Consider the following 20,243-nt stretch of genomic DNA (forward strand, 5'->3'; position numbering starts at 1 on the left):
ACATTTACATTTTTTTTTCTTACAGTATTGGAGATGTACAGCAAATTAAAAGAGCAGATGAATGTCAGAAGGTGAATTAATCGTTTTTAACTCAACTAAATATTTTAATTGGTTCATCCACTTGTCTATTGCAATTACTGATGGAGTGGTAAAGCTTACTTTAGTGAGGACGTTTAATGAATTTGGTCTGGTCATTGTATTCTTTTCCTGTCTTTGTTCCATGCTTTTCATGACAAATGAACAATTCTCATGAGGAAAAATAAAGTATTTGGAAGAATTAGTAATTGGCTTTAGAAATTAAACTTTTAAGTCATATGCATGAAATTGAAATAATTAAATTTGGTTTATAATTCTAGTGATTGTTTGATTTTATTTGAAAACAAATAGTTAATATATTATCAAAATAGCAAAATAGAGATTTTCCTCACCGGTTAACATTTGTCTTTGATTGTCATTTGGTATACCATACAACTTTCAAAACAAGTTCTAAATAAATATGTAAATATTAATATTGAATTATTATAAATAAAAATGAATAATTCTTTTTATTTGTTTTTTGACATAATACATAATACAGTAAAATGTAGTATATAATAAACTATATATAATATATATATTATACTGTAGTATATAATATAATTCTAACAACACATTCTTTGATCTAACAATTTAATGTCTACAGGTATTTATTGTATTAAAATTCAGGCTTTTTAATTATGTTGAAAACCTGCTTGGATATGCTAGGGAAAGAGTATAATATAGCCAAATGCTTTGCTTTCATCCTTCTCTAATTATTATTTTTTAATCTTGCTATCTTTCAATCTCTGTCTTGCTTAGGATTTATATGTCACCAATATAATTTTGGTAATAATCTTATTAAGGATTATGTTATACAAATAAAATTAATACATTCTACAGAGAATAAAAATATATAAATATATATATATATAAAAAGAAAGAAACCAATTGAAACTAATAAAGTGAAGGAAAAAAAAAAGGAGTTTTCCTCTTGTTCCCCAGCAAGTGTAATTAACACCATCTCTTTTTTAAAAAAATAATTTCATTCCATGTCTCATTCCATTCTCTATAATATTTTAAGAGTTTATCACTCCATCTTAATAATATTCAAATTACATTAATAATACCAATAGCATTTAGACTTATATACAGCATTCTCTGGGTGGTTTATAATATCAGCATATTGCTCCCAACAGTCCTCATTTTACTGACCTTGGAAGTATGGGAGACTAAGTCAGCTTTGAGCCCCTCAGGATCGAACTCCTAACGGGCTCAGGAGAATTCACCTGCAATAGTGCATTCTAACCACTGAGCCACCAGGGCTCCTAAGAAACCCACTTTAAATCCATTCTTTTACATTTATATTTCATTTTCTATTTAAACACCCCGTCCTCATTTTCAAATAATTTTTTTTTAATTTATAATTTTTTTTCAATCTTAATAAAAAATCCATTAAACCTCACCAGAAGTAACATTCCATCTTTATAAACAAAATCCTTAAAACATTGTTTTATAGTCTCAAACTGTTAAAATCCATTAGGTATTACCAGAAATAGCAATTGATTTATATTAACCTTGATTAAATACACTGATTTTGTATTCTTTTTTCTTTCTCCCATCAATCTTTAGTTCGCTCAAACAAACACCTACTTTTTCATATTTTTTTTATCTTTTTTCTCAGAATTGTTGGCATTCTGAAGTCTAAATTCTGAAGTTACTTTTGTAATTTCAGTAAAGAAAAATTATCCATATCGTGCTTCATATTCTCACTGTCACTTCTAATGAAATCTTTGACAATTCCAACGTCCATTTTGTAAATTCATTGTAGAGAAGTTATCCACATCACTTTTCTGATATTTGTATGTCTTTTGTAATTATCAAATCATCATCCAATATCATTTGTAAATCAATTATTTCCCTTTCTTTTTATAAACTATCATTTTTAAATCCACATTCAGATCAATTTCAATTTTATTCTGTGGAGCTTCTCATCAATAAAATATTCCAATTCTACAATAGCAGATAGCATTATAATTATTTCACCCATTCAACAAAAAAACCCTTTAGCTTAGCCATTGATATATTTATTTCCTTCTAGTGGCCTCTAGTATCCAACCTTCAGAGTTGTCTTATCAATTATTTAGATATAAACCAAAATATTTCCCACAGGAAAAGTCCTTTTAATTAACTTCAAAGTCTTTAATTCAAACCCTTCTGAACTGTTAATCCATTTCTGTATATTCTGAAAAAAAAATCCTTATAAAATTTTAAATTCATAATTTTTTTTAAAGGATTGAAGGAGAATTCACCCAACAAACATAATCAAACTTGAAGTTGCAAATGTTTTTAGTTTTTTAACAAGCAGTAATTTTAAAAACAACAACTCCAAAGTGTATCCAATGCCATTTCTTCTTCCTTTTCTTCTCCGCTCTTATATGAGGCTAGATTATTCAGGATCTGGAATCTTGGCTGTTATCATTTTTTTGTTGTTTAAAAAAATATGCTTGCTATGTTTTTTTCCCCTTTCTGTCTTAAAAAAAAAAGATGGTTTCTTGTTTTTTTCCTTCCAGATATTATTCTGCTCTAAAAACAATGGAACAGCTAGAAAACATATACTTCCCTAGAGTTAGTCAGTATCGGTTTTGCCAAATCATGATGGGGAATCTTCCAAAGCTTCGCGAGGAAATTAAAGGGATTTCCATGTCAGATCTGAAGGACTTCCTGGAGAGCATCCGGAAGCATTCAGATAAAATTGGTGAAATGGCAATGAAGCAGGTAAACATCCTGAGATGCTCATTTTCTTAATATGATTAAGTAAAGCCTGACTGCAACCATCACATTTAGCTTTTGTTCCTATTCTCAGAGGAGCTTTCTCTGATCAAAGAATAGCATCCAAGAGCCTCATACATATTTGCAAACACCATGTGACAGCCTTCTCTGCAGCAACATAGCCTTTTCCCACCCATTTTGAATGGGAAAATACAGTTTTGCATCTAAATGGTAAAACTGGATGAATGAGATTCATGCCAAACCAAAACCGGTGGAATCGTTCTGGAAACCTTCATGTGTAATTCTAGATATGTGGCAAAACCTTGGAGACGGGTCTAGAATGAGATGGATGTTTGTCTTCTTCCCATAAACACTCTTTTAAAGGTCTCTGTCAAACATATTTGACCATGCTGGGCCCTTTTGCCAAGGGTACGTTCTGCTGACTTGCTGTAAAGTGGATATGCTTGGGTGGAGCCAGAGTGTTTTGTCAGATAAGGGCTGAAACTTTCATGTGCCCACTAGATATATATATATATTTCTTCTTCCTTCCGTTCCTTATATCATCCCCCATTTCAGTTGGGTTCAGATGGAAATGGTTGAAAGAAGGTTCCACATTTGTTTCCATCCTATGTTTAGCTGCACAGCAAGTTTGTCACATTACATCCCATCTTCTGAAAAATGCTGAGGTCTGCTGGATCCAGCTGAAGCATTAGGAGACCACCTCTTCCACAACTCTGCCCTTGTTATGACTTGCATTTGTTTCTTGGGACTGTAAAAGAGACTTATGGATTAGTTTTTTGACTGTATCTGCTTTGTTAACGCAGGCACAGCAGCAAAAAACTTTTAATACCGCTCTTCAGAAGCAGAGCAGTCTGTGCTGTGGAAAGAACGTATACATAAGCAGCAATGGAATTGCAGAAGCAAGGAGTGAAATAGTTTCAAAGCAAACTCTAGAAGACGAAGAAGAACACGAAGAGGAGGTATTTCAGTGGATTATATTGTATTTTGATGCTTAGGTGATTGCATGGTGTAGACCAGAGGTGTCAAACTGGATCTGGTACACAGGGTGCTTAGATCTGGCCCACGGGGCTGACCTAGAAACAACGAAGGATTGGCCCGCGGTGTCTCTGCCAGTGAAAACGTAGCTCGGGAGCCCGTTTTCACTGACAGAGTGCTCGGGACACCACAGGTGTCTCTGACATGAGTGACGTGCTGGCCACACCCATCATGGCCATACCCCCACACCCCCCGGGGTCAGACAGAACCCTGATTCAGCCCTCAGTGAAATTGAGTTTGGTGTAGACCAAGGTTCATCTGAGAAATAAACTGAAGTTTATACCGAAAAATTCTGATACAAGATGGAACTTTAAAATAACTGCTCATGGCACAAAATGTTACAGTGCTTGATAAATATCGTTCGTATGAATTTGATTCAGCTGAATATTTTATGCTAAAAAGAAAATGTAGGAGGTTATCTCCATTTTGTTCTGGATAACAGCTTCTCTGTCGTTACCTAAACCACCAATTATCAAATAATTGTATTTGATCTAGTAGTAGCTGTCCTAGATTGAGATAATTTCGGAAAGCATCTTGAGTTTATTTGAGATGGCAGAAAAATACAAAATTGCAGAAAATTCACAATAAAGAAAACGATGTTTTGCTTTATTAGCGTGACAGATGTTTCTATTACAAATGGATTTTACTGTATCCGTAAAGGAAATCATAACCTAGTACACATGATCATTTTTTGTTGAATTTATACAGCCCAAAATAAACTGAGAAAATACATAATTTATTTGTACTGTTTAAATCATTGTGTTATTTATTACTACCATTGCCCTTTTTATTCTTTATCTAATTAGCCCTTGCCAATAAAGGATAATATTTGTAGCTCAGGATTGACATGAAGGGGTCCTTGGTGCTCTCTGAACTTGCTTGTTTCCTTGCAGATGTTTCATTACCCTAACTAGATAACATCATCAGTTAGGGTAATGAAACGTCCCCTAATTAACCCTTAGTTAAGCTTTCGCCCTCCACTTGTGTTACTTAAGGCACCTTTGGGGAGGACTTTTATCATGTGTTTTTTATCATTGATGGAATACAGTAGTAATCCTTTTGAATAAGTACATCCCCTCTTTAGTTACCATAACAACCATGTAACTAATCATAACAAATGTTTGCTCGTGAAAGACAATATTAGCTTTAATTTATACTAAAAGTTTGCTTTGTAATATTATAGCTGATTGAATGTTATATTCTTGCCTTTTTTGGGGGGGATGCATTTCTACAGGTTTTGACGGCTCACGATCTGGTAGATTTTTCTCCTGTATATAGATGCCTCCATATTTATTCAGTTCTGGTATGTATATGTTATTTATTTATGAAACCCATTTATATATATATATATATATATATATTTATTTTAAGAATTGTCCTAAAGACAATGTGATATCTATCGCCTCTTCTCTCTCTCTCTCTCTCTCTCCCTCCCTCCCCCCCCTCTCTCTATCTATATAAATGTATGTACAGTGTAATAATAAATATGTGCATGGTATTTATTGCCTGCTGCAAATGCTTGTCTGTTTAGTGCAGCATTGTTTTTTCATTCATAAAAAGACAGGAGCCTTCGTGCCACTAGAGGCTCTGTTTTACCAGCTGTAAAAGAAGACATTTCCCCCTAGTTTCCCCTCTCTTCTTAATTCCCATTGTCACCTCATGTACTATTGCCTAATTTTCCAAAATAACTTGGTAAAGATTGAGGAGGTTGCGTAAAAAGAAGAAATTAGTGGCCAAGGTTGCAGCTCTACAAAATTTGCTGAGGCTAAGTAATGTTTAGAATAGTCTCACTGAAAACAATGAGATTCGTGTTAGCTTAACTTAAGTCCTATTGATGATGATGTGCAGATTTTAAATGAGATTTGCCGTCTGTTCCTATCCTGGTTCTAGGTTTGTAATCTTTCCTCTTGCACATCCTCTCTATTACACAATTGTGGGGGGAAATAAATTTTGAAATAACATTTTTTTACAGTATTTTCAATTTTTATGAGGATCAACTTGCTGTTAAACAAGCAGAGAATCTCAGTCTATGCTATAATACTCTTCTGCAATTGATTAGATAGGAGCATTAGGCTTGTTACCAGTAGGACCTAACCTGAAGAATCCCAGAGAAATATGCGGGTCATATCTTACTGTGGAAAAAGAGATTGCGAGGAAAGCAAGAAATGTGTCTCTGAGGGTCTCTTCATTGCTAACTCAGCAGCAAAACATTTACTTTTTTGGAAAGAATTGATAACTCAGTTTACTTTTTTTTTCTAATGAGGACAACAAGAATTTCTTCTGGGGTTTTTTGCAGTGAATCTTAGAAACCAAAAGTAATATAATTATTAAAACATTGATTTAAAGGAGTATTTTTAAAATAAAATATCTGTAATAAAACAGAATCGGACAATACATACGCACATTTGAAATATAATTTCAAATGAGTATCCCATAGTTTTAAAAAAAGCTATTTTTCATATTCAGAAATATGGGGAAAAGGTGTGTCATGAAAATATTTGGGAGAAGAAAGAGATGTCTAAAATTGTGCATATTTTTTGTTTAGGGTGATGCAGAAACATTTGAAAACTACTATAGAAAACAGAGGAGGAAACAAGCAAGACTAGTTTTACAGCCACAGTCCAACATGGTACTTGAACTTAAACAAGAAAAGATTTATACAACCTCTCAAATTGCTTTCTGTTAAATGATTGTGTTCTTTTCTTACAGCATGAAACAGTAGAAGATTACAGAAGATACTTCAGTCAAATTGTAGGGTGAGTAAAGCTGGTATCTGTACTTATTATAGCTTTTCAACTGGTTTGCATGTGCTTTTTTGTCTTGTTTTTGCTATATCAACACCAGCAATGGATATTTTAAGATATCAAGGGGTGGAAACAGTTGCACCCCCTTGCTCTTCCCATCATCGTATAATAAATTAAGTTTTCTTCAAAGTAAATCTTTTGGTGGTAACTGGATTGAAGAAGATATTACTAATTTAAGTTGCCTATTAAGAGATGAGTTATGGGATGTTATTTGTTAGCTAAAAGGAGGTGAAGAGCCCATGAAATTGTTTGTACTTGTCATTATGATGGTGGCAAGTCACTTTCTTGTAGGGGGAGGGGTTTTTTAATACATTTTTTTCTTTTTTCTGGAACTTTTTTCTCTTTCTTTTTTAGTTGCATTATCTTTTATTGTTCTATGCAAAACTTTTAATAATATTTCTTAAAACATAAAATTGTATCTTTAGGGTATAAAGACTGTTGATGCCTTAGTGAGATATTTTTTCTAGTGCCTGCTGACACTTATCATTTTCCCACTACAACAGGGGTGTCAAACTCGGAGCGTCACATTGTCATCACATGACATATCACAACTTTTTTTCCCCCTTTGCTAAACCGGCGGTGGGGGGCGTGGCTAGTGCGTGACTCATCCGGCCCATGGGCCACGAGTTTGACACTCCTGCACTACAACATCCCAGAATTTACGGGCTGAAGTTGTATGGTATATAACTTGAAACCAGGCACCTTATGCACAGCAACTATGATAGATCTAAAATTAAGCAAAAACACTGCTCGCTTCTTAGACTGAATCTCTCATTTATGCAACATCCATTGATTGCCAAGATGTCTTCAGTGCACCACAGCCCAGCCCATATTCAGTTTGTTTGTTTGTTTGTTTATTTATTTATTTATTTTTCGTATTTCTATGCTGCCCAACTCTCCGAGGACTCTGGGCGGCTTACAACAAAGACAATATGAACAATATACAATAAGAGACGTTAAAAAAACCCATACACACCGCTCATGGCCGGATCTCGCAAGAGTTGTTGGTTTTTCTGTTGACTTATAACAAAGTTCACAATCTAGGGGCAATCAGTCCTGCCTTGCTTTCCCACAATCTTGCTGTGTTGAATGCATGAACAAAAAATGTGCTCTCCTACTGAGGTGCGGTTTGAGGGTAAACGTCTACATTTATTACTGTATCTCAGATATACTCGTCTTAATTAAATGGCGAAGCGTGGGTTTCTTCACACATTCCCTTTAGTTAAGCACTAAAGGTGCGAACGGCACTGACCTTACAAAGGGCTAGTAAAGCCTCCATGTTTGAGGCAGGGGTGGGTTCTACTTACCTTTACTACCGGTTTGCAACGGGATCGCGCGTGTGTGATCGCTTTGTACATGTGGGAGCTTTGCTTCTGCACATGCGCAGATCTCTGATGACAACGTCCGGGGCAGTGGGTGGAGCCTCCCACTGGTTTTACTACCGGTTCTTGCGAACCGGTCCGAACCAGGGGCAACCCACCACTGGTTTGGGGGCTGAGGAGGAAAAGAGAGAGCATTGGGCTTTATTGTTTTTTATCAATGATATCTCAGGAAAATCACATTAATTCCACAATTTGTTACCTTGTTCAGTTTTTTTGTCGTGGAGGATCACATTTTACACGCAACCCAAGGATTAATAACGAGAGCTTACACGGATGAACTTTGGAACATGGCGCTTTCCAAGATTATTGCTGTGCTTAGAACTCATTCGGTAAGTGAGCTGGGTTTTTTGGGAAGCTTCCCATTTAATTTATTTACTTAAGACCCCGTAGAGTAGGTTTAGAGGAAGGAGAATATGGGGAAGGCTGCTGGTGGTGGGGCAGAATGGAGGTCTAAGTGGGTGTGGGTGTGCGTTGGTAATTAAAAATTGCTCAGATTTGGGGGAGAGCCCATCAAGCCTTTGTTTGTCCTTGCAGTATCAGGCTTTGAGTCTCAGCCCTGGGCTATCTGCATAATCCCCCACTGAGTTACAACTCCCCAGGTCTTCCAAACTGTTCTTAGTGGAACAGTTTAGAATATGCAGAGTTAATCTGCTCTTATTATTGCAATCTGTCCTAATTAGTTTCAACTGACCTCTTCATTAGATCAGAGTGAATTAGTTTAGCATTGAAAATAGCAGGAGGAAATAGTTTCTAATTATAATTCCAAACCCTTTTCCAAAGTAAACTTCACTGGCAAAAGCCTTAGGACCGCTCTAAATTGTAACAGAGTCATACACTAGTTACTAAACTAGACCCTATTAGCTGTTCTTTGGTTGGGGAATTATAAACAAGTGTCATTTAGTCTTATAAAGTTATCTTTTCCTAATTTTTTTTTTCAATTTTTTTTCCTATAAAAGAATAAATAGCGAAAATTGCTAATAGCCAATGGACTTTTATTGTGACAGTTTGTCTTGTAAATAGAAGCAAATAGGTTATCTAACATAAACCCAGGCTATTTCTTTTGTTCATTTACCACATTTATGCAGCCAGACATCTAACAAAAAAATATGACTGTGGGCAGTGCACAAATGTAGCAGCCATTAAAAACTACATAACAATATACAAGGAGTTAGCCATAAATAAAATAAACGTATAAACCCCAATAATATGGGAGAACAACAATCACTTGACCTCATACAGCCACTTTGCAGGCTCCTCATGGATCCCCAAGGCTGATGAAAAAAACATAAATAAATAAACATGTCTTAAGGTTAAGCATGTATACAGAAAACATGTAGATAGAAAACCCCACATGTTCATGTGATATTTTTCAAATCGTCTTCTACCATCAGTAACTCTTTTATAGTCTCAGCAGATGACAGAATCAGACCAACCTTCTCTGAATTTTACTTAGAAACTAAGAAGGGTTAGATCTGGTTAATTCTTGGAAGAGAGACCACCAGGGGATCCCACATATCCAAGCTAGAATGGGAAGATGAAAAAAGCACTCTGTAAGAAGAGAACTGCAAACCACATCTGTAAATTGCCAAGCAAACTGCATGAATGTGTTGGTGCCGTCACCGCTAATGAAACTCAGTGATTATCTTAAATATTTTTATAGCTTCTACTTAAAGAAGAAATTGGAGTAGCCAACATTTACATCTGAAATTTAGTGATGGGGAGCAAAATGAGAGGTAGAGCACTTTCTCAGGAATTGACTTAAATGCCAATGTGGGTGGCTTTAAAAGAGTATCGGGCAAATTAATAGTGGTTAAGATTATGGGTAGTCTCTAGCCATGAGGGGGCTATATATATCTCAGGGAAACACTTCTCAAATATTACTTCTAAGGAATGTCTATGGAGAATCTCAATCATTCAGGTCATGGTGGTTCCAAAGTTGCTTTTCAAAAGGCAACTGAATTTCCTTGGAAAACATTTCACTTCTCATCCAAGAAGCTTCTTCAGCTCTGGCACTGAAGAACTGAAGAAACTTCTTGGATGAGAAGCAAAACGTTTTCAAGGAAAAAACCCAAGAAAATATTTCTGAGGAAGATAAGCAGGAGAAACTCCTATTTTCAATAAACTTTGCTTGTAAGCTTCCATACACTATTATTGAAAATACAGCCATTAGTAAGCTTTACAGCTGTTGAAAATGAGTAACACACCAGTAGACAAACACTAATTTGTTTAATTTCTTAAGTATAATCTGATATTTTAACTTTCAGTCCTACTGCACTGACCCTGATCTTGTTCTGGAGCTGAAGAATCTGATAGTTGTCTTTGCAGATACTTTGCAGGTTGGTAACGTGTTGGCATTTCAGGCATGGAATGTCTATTTACTATCTTTTTCTTATTGATTTAACTAGATTCAAGAAATACCTGCCTTAAAATTAAGCATACACTAATAACGTCCTCAAACACAGAAAAGAGTAAAAATAAAAAAAGACAAGAGAATGGCAAACAAGATATCTGTGTTTGCAGTAACATTTGACTTGTCTACCATAACCTGGCATCTTCTAGATTTGTTAGAACAACAGTGCTTGGATTACCATTCAGCAAAATCAAAGCTCCAAGAGAATACTAAGAGTTGCAGTCCCAGTCATTCTGAATATTTATTATATATTCTGCTCTTCAGTTAGGGGCTCAATATGTGGTACCAATAATAGTTCATTCCCCGCCCCCCATCCCTCAGGTTTAGTGTTTATTTGTCTACAACTGTCCTTGTAGATCAACTTTATAAGCAAGAAACAAATATCCTGTGCTCAAATGTGGTGAAGTTAGAATAGCTCCTTAGAAGCCCATATTCTATATTAGGCTTGTGTAACCTTTTAGCATGCCTGAGCCTCACAGTGTGAAGAGACATTGTCTTTGGACTGCATATAAAATATATAATATAGTCACTGTATATAAATGCACATTATAATGTTAAAACTGTTTACAATCTTGTGCGGTTGCATTGCTGGCTGTGTTTTGAACACACCTGCTGTACATCATTTGATAGGAAGAGAATAAATTGATATTGATGCCGGAATGGCAAAGGAGATCTGTGCAAGAAATATATAACAGCATATTAATTGAAGGGGAAGGTTGACTTTTCATATGGAGCCCCTTCTCTTCTCCTCCCCTCCTCCCATTCCCCCTCTGTTTCTCTTCATGTATTCAGATAATCATGGTAGAGGACTTGGCCCCTATGTTGTATAAAGAGCATGGTGAAGGAAAGTGGTATCCATTCATTCCTTCCTTACAAGAGCTCCAGCATTACCATATGAAGCAGGCCACAGATAAATGAGAAGCTGTGGAAAAGAAAAGAGATTAGAGCAAGCTTGCTTTAGGAATGAGGAGGAAAGAAAGTCCCCAGTGGACTATTGAATGGGAAAGGGATTGTGGTACGCTGACCTTTACTTGCAAAAACAAGGAAGGATACAGGCCTCAAACTTCTCAGTTTTGTAATATCATATGCTCGCTTCTGTTTGCACCTTTGAAATATTCTTTTATTTTACTTTTTGTTTTGTTAGGGTTATGGTTTCCCCGTCAACAGACTATTCGATCTTTTATTTGAAATAAGAGACCAGTATAATGAGACGCTTCTTAAAAAATGGGCTACATTGTTCAGGTGAGTATTGCAAGATAAGAAGAAAGTCTTTCCAAATAACAGCCAATTTTGGTTTTATTTTGAATGGCTAAATATTTGAAGATTTCATTATCTAATCTTTGTAATGATGATTTGTTTTCTGAAATGACAATAGTTTAGAAAGCTTTAGAAATATCAACATTTCTGACAGACTGGATATGTATATGAACGTAATTTAAATTTGAGGTTTTATTTATTTGATAATTTCATGTGTTTATTTTGTCTGTCAGTCTGGCTCTCACTCTCTCTCTCTCGCTCTCACACACACACACGTTACTTATTGCTTTGATTTATATACCTCAAATTTAAATTACATTTATATACATATCCAGTCTGTATAGTCCTGTATTGTGGAGATTTCAACTTGGTGTAGTATAATAAATTTACATTTCCATATGAAGCCGCTTCTTTATTGTAGCTTCACAGATATTTGTTGATTAGCGTATTATGAATTCTTGTCTACTCAGACTAACAATTAATTGTGGCTGTTCTGCTTCTTTGCCTCCTTTTCTAGCTATACTTTACAGCACTTTTTAACTCACCAACATTCTTGACTTTAGAATTTACAAATGCATAATTTTCCCTTTGCAAGAAATGCGATGCAATAAAGCTTAACCTTGGCTGGATTTTTTTTTTTTTAATTTGATTTATATGCCGCCCTTCTCCGGAGACTCAGGGCGGCTTACAATGTGCTCAGCAATAGCCTTCATCCTTTTTGTATATTTATACAAAGTCAGCTTATTGCCCCCACAACTGGGTCCTCAATTTACCTACCTTAGAAAGGATGGAAGGCTGAGTCAACCTTGAGCCTTGGCGAGATTCGAACCTGCAGTAATTGCAGGCAGCTGGTCTTAATAACCAGCTTAATAACAGGGTGCCTTAGACCACTGTACTACCAAGGATTGTGCCTGTCTGTGTTGTTGTATTTTGTACTTGAACTGTATGTTCCTAACTAGTTCTTTAAATCCTGCAGGGATATTTTTGAAGCAGATAATTACAGTCCAATTCCTGTATCAAATGAGGAAGAGTACAAACTTGTGATTAGTAAATTTCCTTTTCAAGATCCAGAACTTGACAAGGTAAGAGAACTTTGTGGCATATTAGTTTTTGTTCGGCTAATTCCAATAACAAATCAGACTCTGGTGACCAGCTATCTGCAAGGAGTATAAATCCTTCCATTCCCCACCATCCAGTCAGAGCTGAAGAAGCTTCTTGGATGAGAAGCAAAACGTCTTCAAAGAAAAACCAGAAAGTCCAGTTGCCTCTTGAAAAAGCACCTTTGGGACCCAAACTCTTTACAAGCTGCAACAGCGGGGGTCGCATAGTGTCCTAAACCAAAAGATTTCATAGTAGCTTAGTAGCTTCGAGATCTATGATATGGGACTTCAGGCCATGTGTAGCCCTCTAAAGCCTTAGTTGTGGCTTCCCACATCTCCAAATTTTAATGGAAGAAATTATTAAAATGTGTAAACAATAAGCATCTTAACTATATACAAGTTAATTCATAACTTACGTACATAATCAGGTGTTTTATGTCAAGGTTCCAAGTAACACCCACAACGAAAGAAAACTCCGAGGCTTGAGTTTCCTCAAAGTTCCTCAGAATTCAATTTTATTAGGTAATCCTCGACTTACGACCACAATTGAGCCCCAAATTTCTGTTGCTAAGTGAGACTTTTGTTAAGTGAGTTCTGCCCTATTTTATGGCCTTTATTGCCACAGTTATTAAATGAATCACCTTAGTTGCTAAATTAGTAACACAGTTGTTATATGAATGTGCGTTCTCCATTGACTTTGCTGTTCAGAAGGTCACAAAAGATGATCTACATGATTCCAGGAGACTGCAACGGTCATAAATATAAGTCAGTTGCCAAGCGTCTGAATTTTGATTAAGTGACCATAGGGATGCTGCAATGGTGTGAAAAATGGTCATAAGTGTGAAAAATCATCATGTCACTTTTTCCACTGCCATTGTAACTTTGAACGGTCACTAAATGAACCAATGTAAGTCGAGAACTACTTGTGTATGAAACTGTAGAAAGACAATAATAGAACTACAGTAAGTAACTAAGTTGCAACCAAATATAATTTAGATTAGAGATCAGATTCTTTTTTACTTGACCTGTTTTGACATACAGTACCACATGGAAAATCTGTTTTGTTTCCACAGCACCGTTTTCCAAAGAAACTTCCAATGTCACAGTCAGTGCCTCAGATTTATATCCAGGTTAAAGAATTTATTTATGCAAGCCTTAAATTTTCAGAGTCACTTCATCGGAGGTAAGCTTTGATAAATGTGTTTGGTTTTGGAAAGTCCTGTGCTGAATCCCTAGCATTTAGCTGGGAAGGATTCCTCCTTAAAATGCCGGTATATATATAGCCAGGGATGAGCTCGATCAATCACCTGTCTCAGAAATAGGCAATTTCTCCTCATACTTCCGGATTTGTCTTCCTATTTGCTCTGCGTGTAGTGTTAGAAGTTGCTTTTTATTTTATTTTGTTTTATTTCTAAAGCTAATAATGATTCATTCTAAAATAAAAGTATTTTTTTTAAAAAAAAAACATTGATAGAGTAAGGTAAACATAAATTACAATATCAAATTATGGAGTACAGAAATTAAAATCCGTGTCAGACCCATAAAATTGCAATTAATTTTACAATTAATAATGAGTCCTATGAATGCTATAACTATGGTAGATAACTATAAAAAGACACAATTATAGGTAGTCCTTGACGTACAACCACAATTGAGCATTAAAATTTCTGTTGTTAAGTGAGACATTTGTTAAGTGAGTTTTGCCGTATTTTACAAGTTTTCTTGTCTCAGTTGTTAATCAAGTCACTGCAGTTCTTAAATTAGTAACCCGGTTATTAAGTGACTCTGGCTTCCTCATTGACTTTGCTTGTCAAAAGATCGCAAAAGGGAATCACATGAGCCCCGGGACACTGCAACGGTCATAAATATGAGTCAGTTGCCAAGCATCTGAAGTTTGATCACATGATCATGGGGATGCTAGAAAGGTTGTAGCTGTGAAAAATGATCGTAAGTCACTTTTTTCAGTGCCGTTGTAATCTTGAATGGTCCCTAAATGAACTGTTGTAAATCGAGGATTACCTGTAATGGTAGGAAAGGTTTTTTTCATTAGTTTAGATCATTTAGAAAAAGTAATAGATATTCAAATGCTTCTCTCTCTCTCTCTTTCTCTCTCTCTCCCTCCCTCCCTCCCTCTCTCTCTCTCTCTCTCTATCACACACACACACACACACAAAAATACAGAAATGCAGATTGGTAGAAGGGAATAAATCTTTATTCTTTTGTTGTTTGAATAAATTTCTTTCTTTCCTCTTCAGCTCAAACTTTACTTTTATCACCCCATTCAGTAATATCCTCGTATTAAAAAAAAAGGTCATTCTCGGAATATTGAGAAATTCACTTTCTAATAGGTAGAAGATACTACAAAGGAGAATTTACTCCACTTTTCAAAGGCTTCCATTTTCATTAATCTCAAAGCATTACTTGCCTTTAATTGGATGGAATGTGTAGTTCTTTGCATGTTGAAATCTGGAAACTATTTCAGTTTGTTGTCAAGCTGTGCCTACTGTTGACAATGGTAAATTACTCCCCTTTCACAAATACCGAGCTAATAAGGCTCCTTAATCTCCATCTCCAAACAGGAATTAATTAATTATGCAAATTACTCTTCACAAATATATACTAACAGCTAGAGTTCAAATTACATAAATACACATGCTAAATTTTGTCAAATTATTAACAAATATTAGCTTGAGTGAAATCCAGTCCTTCATAGCAGTTAAGCAACATACTTGATTACATGTGTGGACAAATAAAAATAACAATGTGTCTGTGTAAAATACTGCATCTACATCTTGAAAATAATTTATGTATTACCATGCCTCCAGAAGGAAGGGGCAACAAATTTTGAAAATAAAATTATGTTTTAAGAACTTCAGTAAACACTATTTGATATTACTACACAACAGCCTTCCAAAATGTTACGCTTTTTGTCTTCCTTGAACTTTTGGAAAATAATATGTGCTAGATCTTAAATTTTGTGGGCAGAGAAAAGATTAACTCCTTGTTGTTAGTGTTAGCTTCATATTAAACCAGTTTAATGATTTAGGGATGATGTAGTGATAGTGTAGCAGTATTTTGGATGTGCTGATTTTAGTATGTCTCTTGTAAGTTTCTATTGGTGTTCCATTTAGCCTTGGAAAAACCAAACTAATTACAGGCAAATTACAACAAAGTGCCTTAGCTTCCTCTTCTAGACCAGTGACGACCAATCAGTTCCATGGGGAGAAAGTTTTCCATGGACCAGAGGGGACGTGGTTTCACATGCTGTCTACACCTTGCAGATGGGGCTTTGCTTGTTTGCGTCGCCCAGTTTCTGGTATGCTATGGACTGGTGCTGGTCCACGGACTGGGAGTTGGGGACCCCTGTCAGTTGCATGACTAGTCTACCAATAATAGTTGACTTTTTCTTCTTCCTCATTATGAAATGCTAAGACACAGAGCAAAGATGGGTGATTTCATTTTTCAGTTTTGCTCCCACTCTAGTTGGCTGTGGGGAATGCTGGCAGCACATAATAGGAAAGATGGTGGCAGTTGGTGAGTGGTGTGCAGAATTCCCCAAATGAAGAAGGCAAAGCGAACAGTCACATGGAAAAGATTTAAATTTCTCCAGGTAGCCAAATGGTGTACTGGTTGCAAAATGCATCTATATAGGGTGGGATATGGAGCTGGAGATTGGAAGGATATCTGTTAAATAGAAAGCTGTTCTAAGCACTCCCAGACAATCAACGTGCCAAGAGTTATATTGACACTGGATTACAATCAGGTAGTGGTAAAGAAACAAAACTGCATGTTTATTTAGTAATTTTATATGCCGTGTTCATCTGTTTTCAGAGTATCTCATTTTTTTCCTGCAGTTCAACAGAGATAGATGACATGCTTAGAAAATCTACAAATTTATTGTTGACTAGAACTTTAAGCAGTTGTTTGCAAAACCTCATTAAAAAACCTCACATAGGTTTGACAGAGGTAAGTGCTGAGAATGTTTTCTAATATTCAATATATTGTCAGGTGCTTTCAAACTTTTTCGGTAGTTTGGGGACTTCCAAACTCTCTCCTTGGGAAGGATGTGATTTCCCCAGAACTTTTCAAAGAAAATCAGGAATTGTGGATTAGTTTCTTTAAAATACATCTTGGTATTAGTTCAGTGCCTTGCTTGAACCTGTGATTCCCCAGGGGGGATTTTCAGGTAATTTGAGCTCATATGTTAAATCTGTAGTGCTTGACAGACTCCTAGAGTAGGTAGATTCCAGTCCAAATAAATGGTGAAAAAACAGCATAGGAAAGTATGTTTTATCCAGCACATAGATATTCTGTAGGGAACAATTTAAGGTTTTCTTAGTGGATATATAAGTGTAAAAAAGATTTCCTGAAGCTAGAAAATTTGCACATAATGTTCACAATGGAGTTTTTTTCACACATTGGTATTCCACATTAAAAAGACAATCTGCTTTTAAAATAGACATACCAGTATATGTTTTTTTATAATCAATTCATGACATGCTATATGTTACGTTTTGTATTATATACTCTGGTTTGGGAGGGGGCTCCATAATTAACAGTGATTTAAATATAAGCTGAAACTTTAAAGAAGTGCTTTATTAGAATTTGTTCTTATATCTTTGTTTTCACTTTTTTTAAAGCTGGTACAAATTATCATAAATACAACGCATTTGGAACAGGCATGTAAATATCTTGAAGACTTTATAACTAACATTACAAATATTTCCCAAGAAACTCTCCACACAGCAAGACTGTATGGTCTTTCAACATTTAAGGTATGGGAGATGTGATCAGTTTTCAAGTCCCTGTCTAAGCAGCCAAATTCTTAATTTCTAGATATCATGATTTAGTTCAATGTTTTTTGTGCAATTTATATATGTATGAATAACAGTACCCAAACATATTAGGTAAAGTGACTCAGCATCATAAAAGTTCCAAATATTTACCTGTAAAGAGTACTTTTTTTTCTTCTTTTAATCCCTGTAATTCCTTGCTTTGGGATAGGGATGGGGCGCCTGATTGGAGCTGAGTGTTACTGGCCGGATGCCCTTCCTGATACCTACACAGAGTTCACAGCAAACAATTACTCATTGCATCCAGAAAGAGAAATATCTGCCTTATCTAGGATCAAATACACAGCCTCCACATTGTGAGGTGTGAGCTACACCTCTAGGTCACCATGCCACTCAACTATAAAGAGTACATTAACTAAGCATAAAATAGGTGATACTAATTTAAGTACATCATTATTATGATATAAAATAATCACTTTCAGAGTGTTGCTTATTTTAAAATAACCTAATCTCATTAAATTAATCTATGGTGAACTACATAATACATTGAATGATGGGGTCATATTTGGGAGGAGACAAAACTAAAATATACTTGTGCTAAACATCTTCAGTTACACCTCTATGTTTCTCAAATTTGATTATACATGTTGATGGTTCTTCCAGATAGTTTCATTAGCAAAGACATGGCTTTGTTTCCAAGTTTCCAAGAAAGAAAAAAACACAAAGCGAATGTCAGGTATATAGGCATTTATGCGTTTGGTCACTTGACAATAAATTTAAATCAGTGTATATAGGCTACAGTTATTACACAGGCATGTATTACTGAGTTTCCTACATTTGTACCACTACAGGTAGCACTCAAAGTCATGACCATAATTGAGTCTGGCTGCAGTGTTCTGAGTAACGCATCTGCCAAAAGCAGAACTCCGAGGCAGGTAGATTCCTCAAAGAAGATGTTATTGGATACATCATATCGGCACAGCTAGTGAAAACCAACTCTAAAAGGTCCCGCAGTTTTCCCCTAATTAAAAGACAAATATTTCCCTCCCCAGATGTCACCGGTCACATTATCCATTGACAATAGCTGGCAGGCTGCTTGGTCACTCCTCTCCTCCTTCAATTGCCACCTGTTGGGATGACCTTGGTTCCCACAAGAAAACTTTTTGTTTTGACTGTTAGCCAGCCTATCTATTTCCCCTTCCCTTCCCCCTCTCAGAGTTCATGGCAACTACAAGGAAGCAAAAGATGGCTTCAGCCAGGTTTGCTTCAGAGTTGACACTGGCATTACAGTCATAAGTTGTGGCAGTTGTTAAGTGTCATTACATTATGTGGTTCCTCCCAATTTTATAATCTTTTTTCCAGTGGTTATTAAGTGAACCCTGTGATTTTTAAGCAAACTCATTATACATAATATATACAATAATGGGTATTTTTTGCCCGAAACTGGAAGGATACACTGGTTTCAATAAAAAAATGCTGAAAATCATGCTCATGTGACTGGGGAAAGCTAGAAATGCAAGCCGATTGCCAAGTGCCCAAAATGCAGTTGTTTGATTGAAGGTCTGAACTTCAAAACTGGGTCGTAAGTAGCTCTGGGGAGGTCTACCATAACTTTGAACAGTTGTTAAGTAACTGGTTGTAAGTTGAGGTCTACCTGTATTGGAAGAAGATCAGTATTCAGTTCTGGCTCTCTGATCTCTGGTACTTGTACTGCCTCCAGGTAAGATTAAAGTAAACTGGAAGCCAAAAATCATTTATTTACACTCAGATGTAAATGAGCTAGTGGGAACTGACCAGGAAAATGATTTTGGGGAAGAGCTAAGAAAGATGTTGGAAACAATGACCAAAATCATCACAGAGCTGACACACTTTCCCAAAAAACAAATTCGGAAACTATTATATATTTTGTATAGGAACAAAATAACCTTTGACACCATCAAACAACATCTACCTATCCCAGGTCCTTGGGAAGGACTTAATAGGTGGATAAAAAATGATAAATCCAACCTAAAAATCCGACTGACTGTGTGATCAACCATAAAAAATAATAAGGAATTCATGTGTCTAGAGACTATAAAACTAGGTTTATAAAACTTCAAACAGCTAACTTTAACTGTACTGACTTAGAAGTAAGGCCCTCTCTGTTCAGTAAAATTATTCCAACTAATTAAATGTGTATAAAATTGAAAACAAATTCCTATAGGAGATTTATGCAAGGAGTACGTTTGTGTCCGTGTGCACGCGCGTGTATCTTTTATCAATTCAGAAATTTACTCATGAGCTTATTCTAGAATAATCATTTTGAAACCATCCATTTCAAATGTAGTTTGTCACGTCGCATTGTTTTGAGAAGATTCAAACTTTATAGTCTTTGGCCTCATGGAACTAGCTGCGTGGTCTGTTGGATCCTATCCCCAGCATAGGTATTATTTTAATACTTTAGATAATGACCTGTGTTTACTTTAGATAATGATCTGTGGAATAACAAGGCAAAAAAGTGGTCTATGTTTCTCATTTCTGAACCTATTTGTACAAAATTGGAATGTTTTCTTTCACTGACTTTTTTTTTAAAAGTACACAAAAACAGGCATCAGTTAATTCCCTAACAATTACATCTTAAGTTTCAAGTAATTGCCTTACTGTGTATACACCCA

General features: G+C 35.7%; 1 protein-coding gene across 9 annotated transcripts in view; it reads left to right on the forward strand.

Annotated features, from left to right (window-relative positions):
• EXOC6 (exocyst complex component 6) overlaps positions 1–20,243 on the forward strand; it is a 114,448-nt gene that overhangs the window by 42,336 nt on the left and 51,869 nt on the right. For all 9 annotated transcript variants that reach the window (XM_034430430.3, XM_034430432.3, XM_034430428.3 and 6 more), the window contains exons 5-17: positions 26–71; positions 2,589–2,793; positions 3,612–3,767; positions 5,078–5,146; positions 6,389–6,472; positions 6,553–6,599; positions 8,238–8,358; positions 10,294–10,365; positions 11,584–11,681; positions 12,673–12,778; positions 13,870–13,979; positions 16,651–16,762; positions 17,437–17,571. In XM_034430430.3, coding sequence (XP_034286321.2) covers positions 26–71; positions 2,589–2,793; positions 3,612–3,767; positions 5,078–5,146; positions 6,389–6,472; positions 6,553–6,599; positions 8,238–8,358; positions 10,294–10,365; positions 11,584–11,681; positions 12,673–12,778; positions 13,870–13,979; positions 16,651–16,762; positions 17,437–17,571 — 1,361 coding nt within the window. The remainder of the gene's footprint in view (positions 1–25; positions 72–2,588; positions 2,794–3,611; positions 3,768–5,077; positions 5,147–6,388; positions 6,473–6,552; positions 6,600–8,237; positions 8,359–10,293; positions 10,366–11,583; positions 11,682–12,672; positions 12,779–13,869; positions 13,980–16,650; positions 16,763–17,436; positions 17,572–20,243) is intronic.

This window comes from Pantherophis guttatus, chromosome 6 (genome assembly GCF_059756535.1).
Source record: "Pantherophis guttatus breed Tessera chromosome 6, ASM5975653v1, whole genome shotgun sequence".
Lineage (NCBI taxonomy): Eukaryota > Metazoa > Chordata > Lepidosauria > Squamata > Colubridae > Pantherophis > Pantherophis guttatus.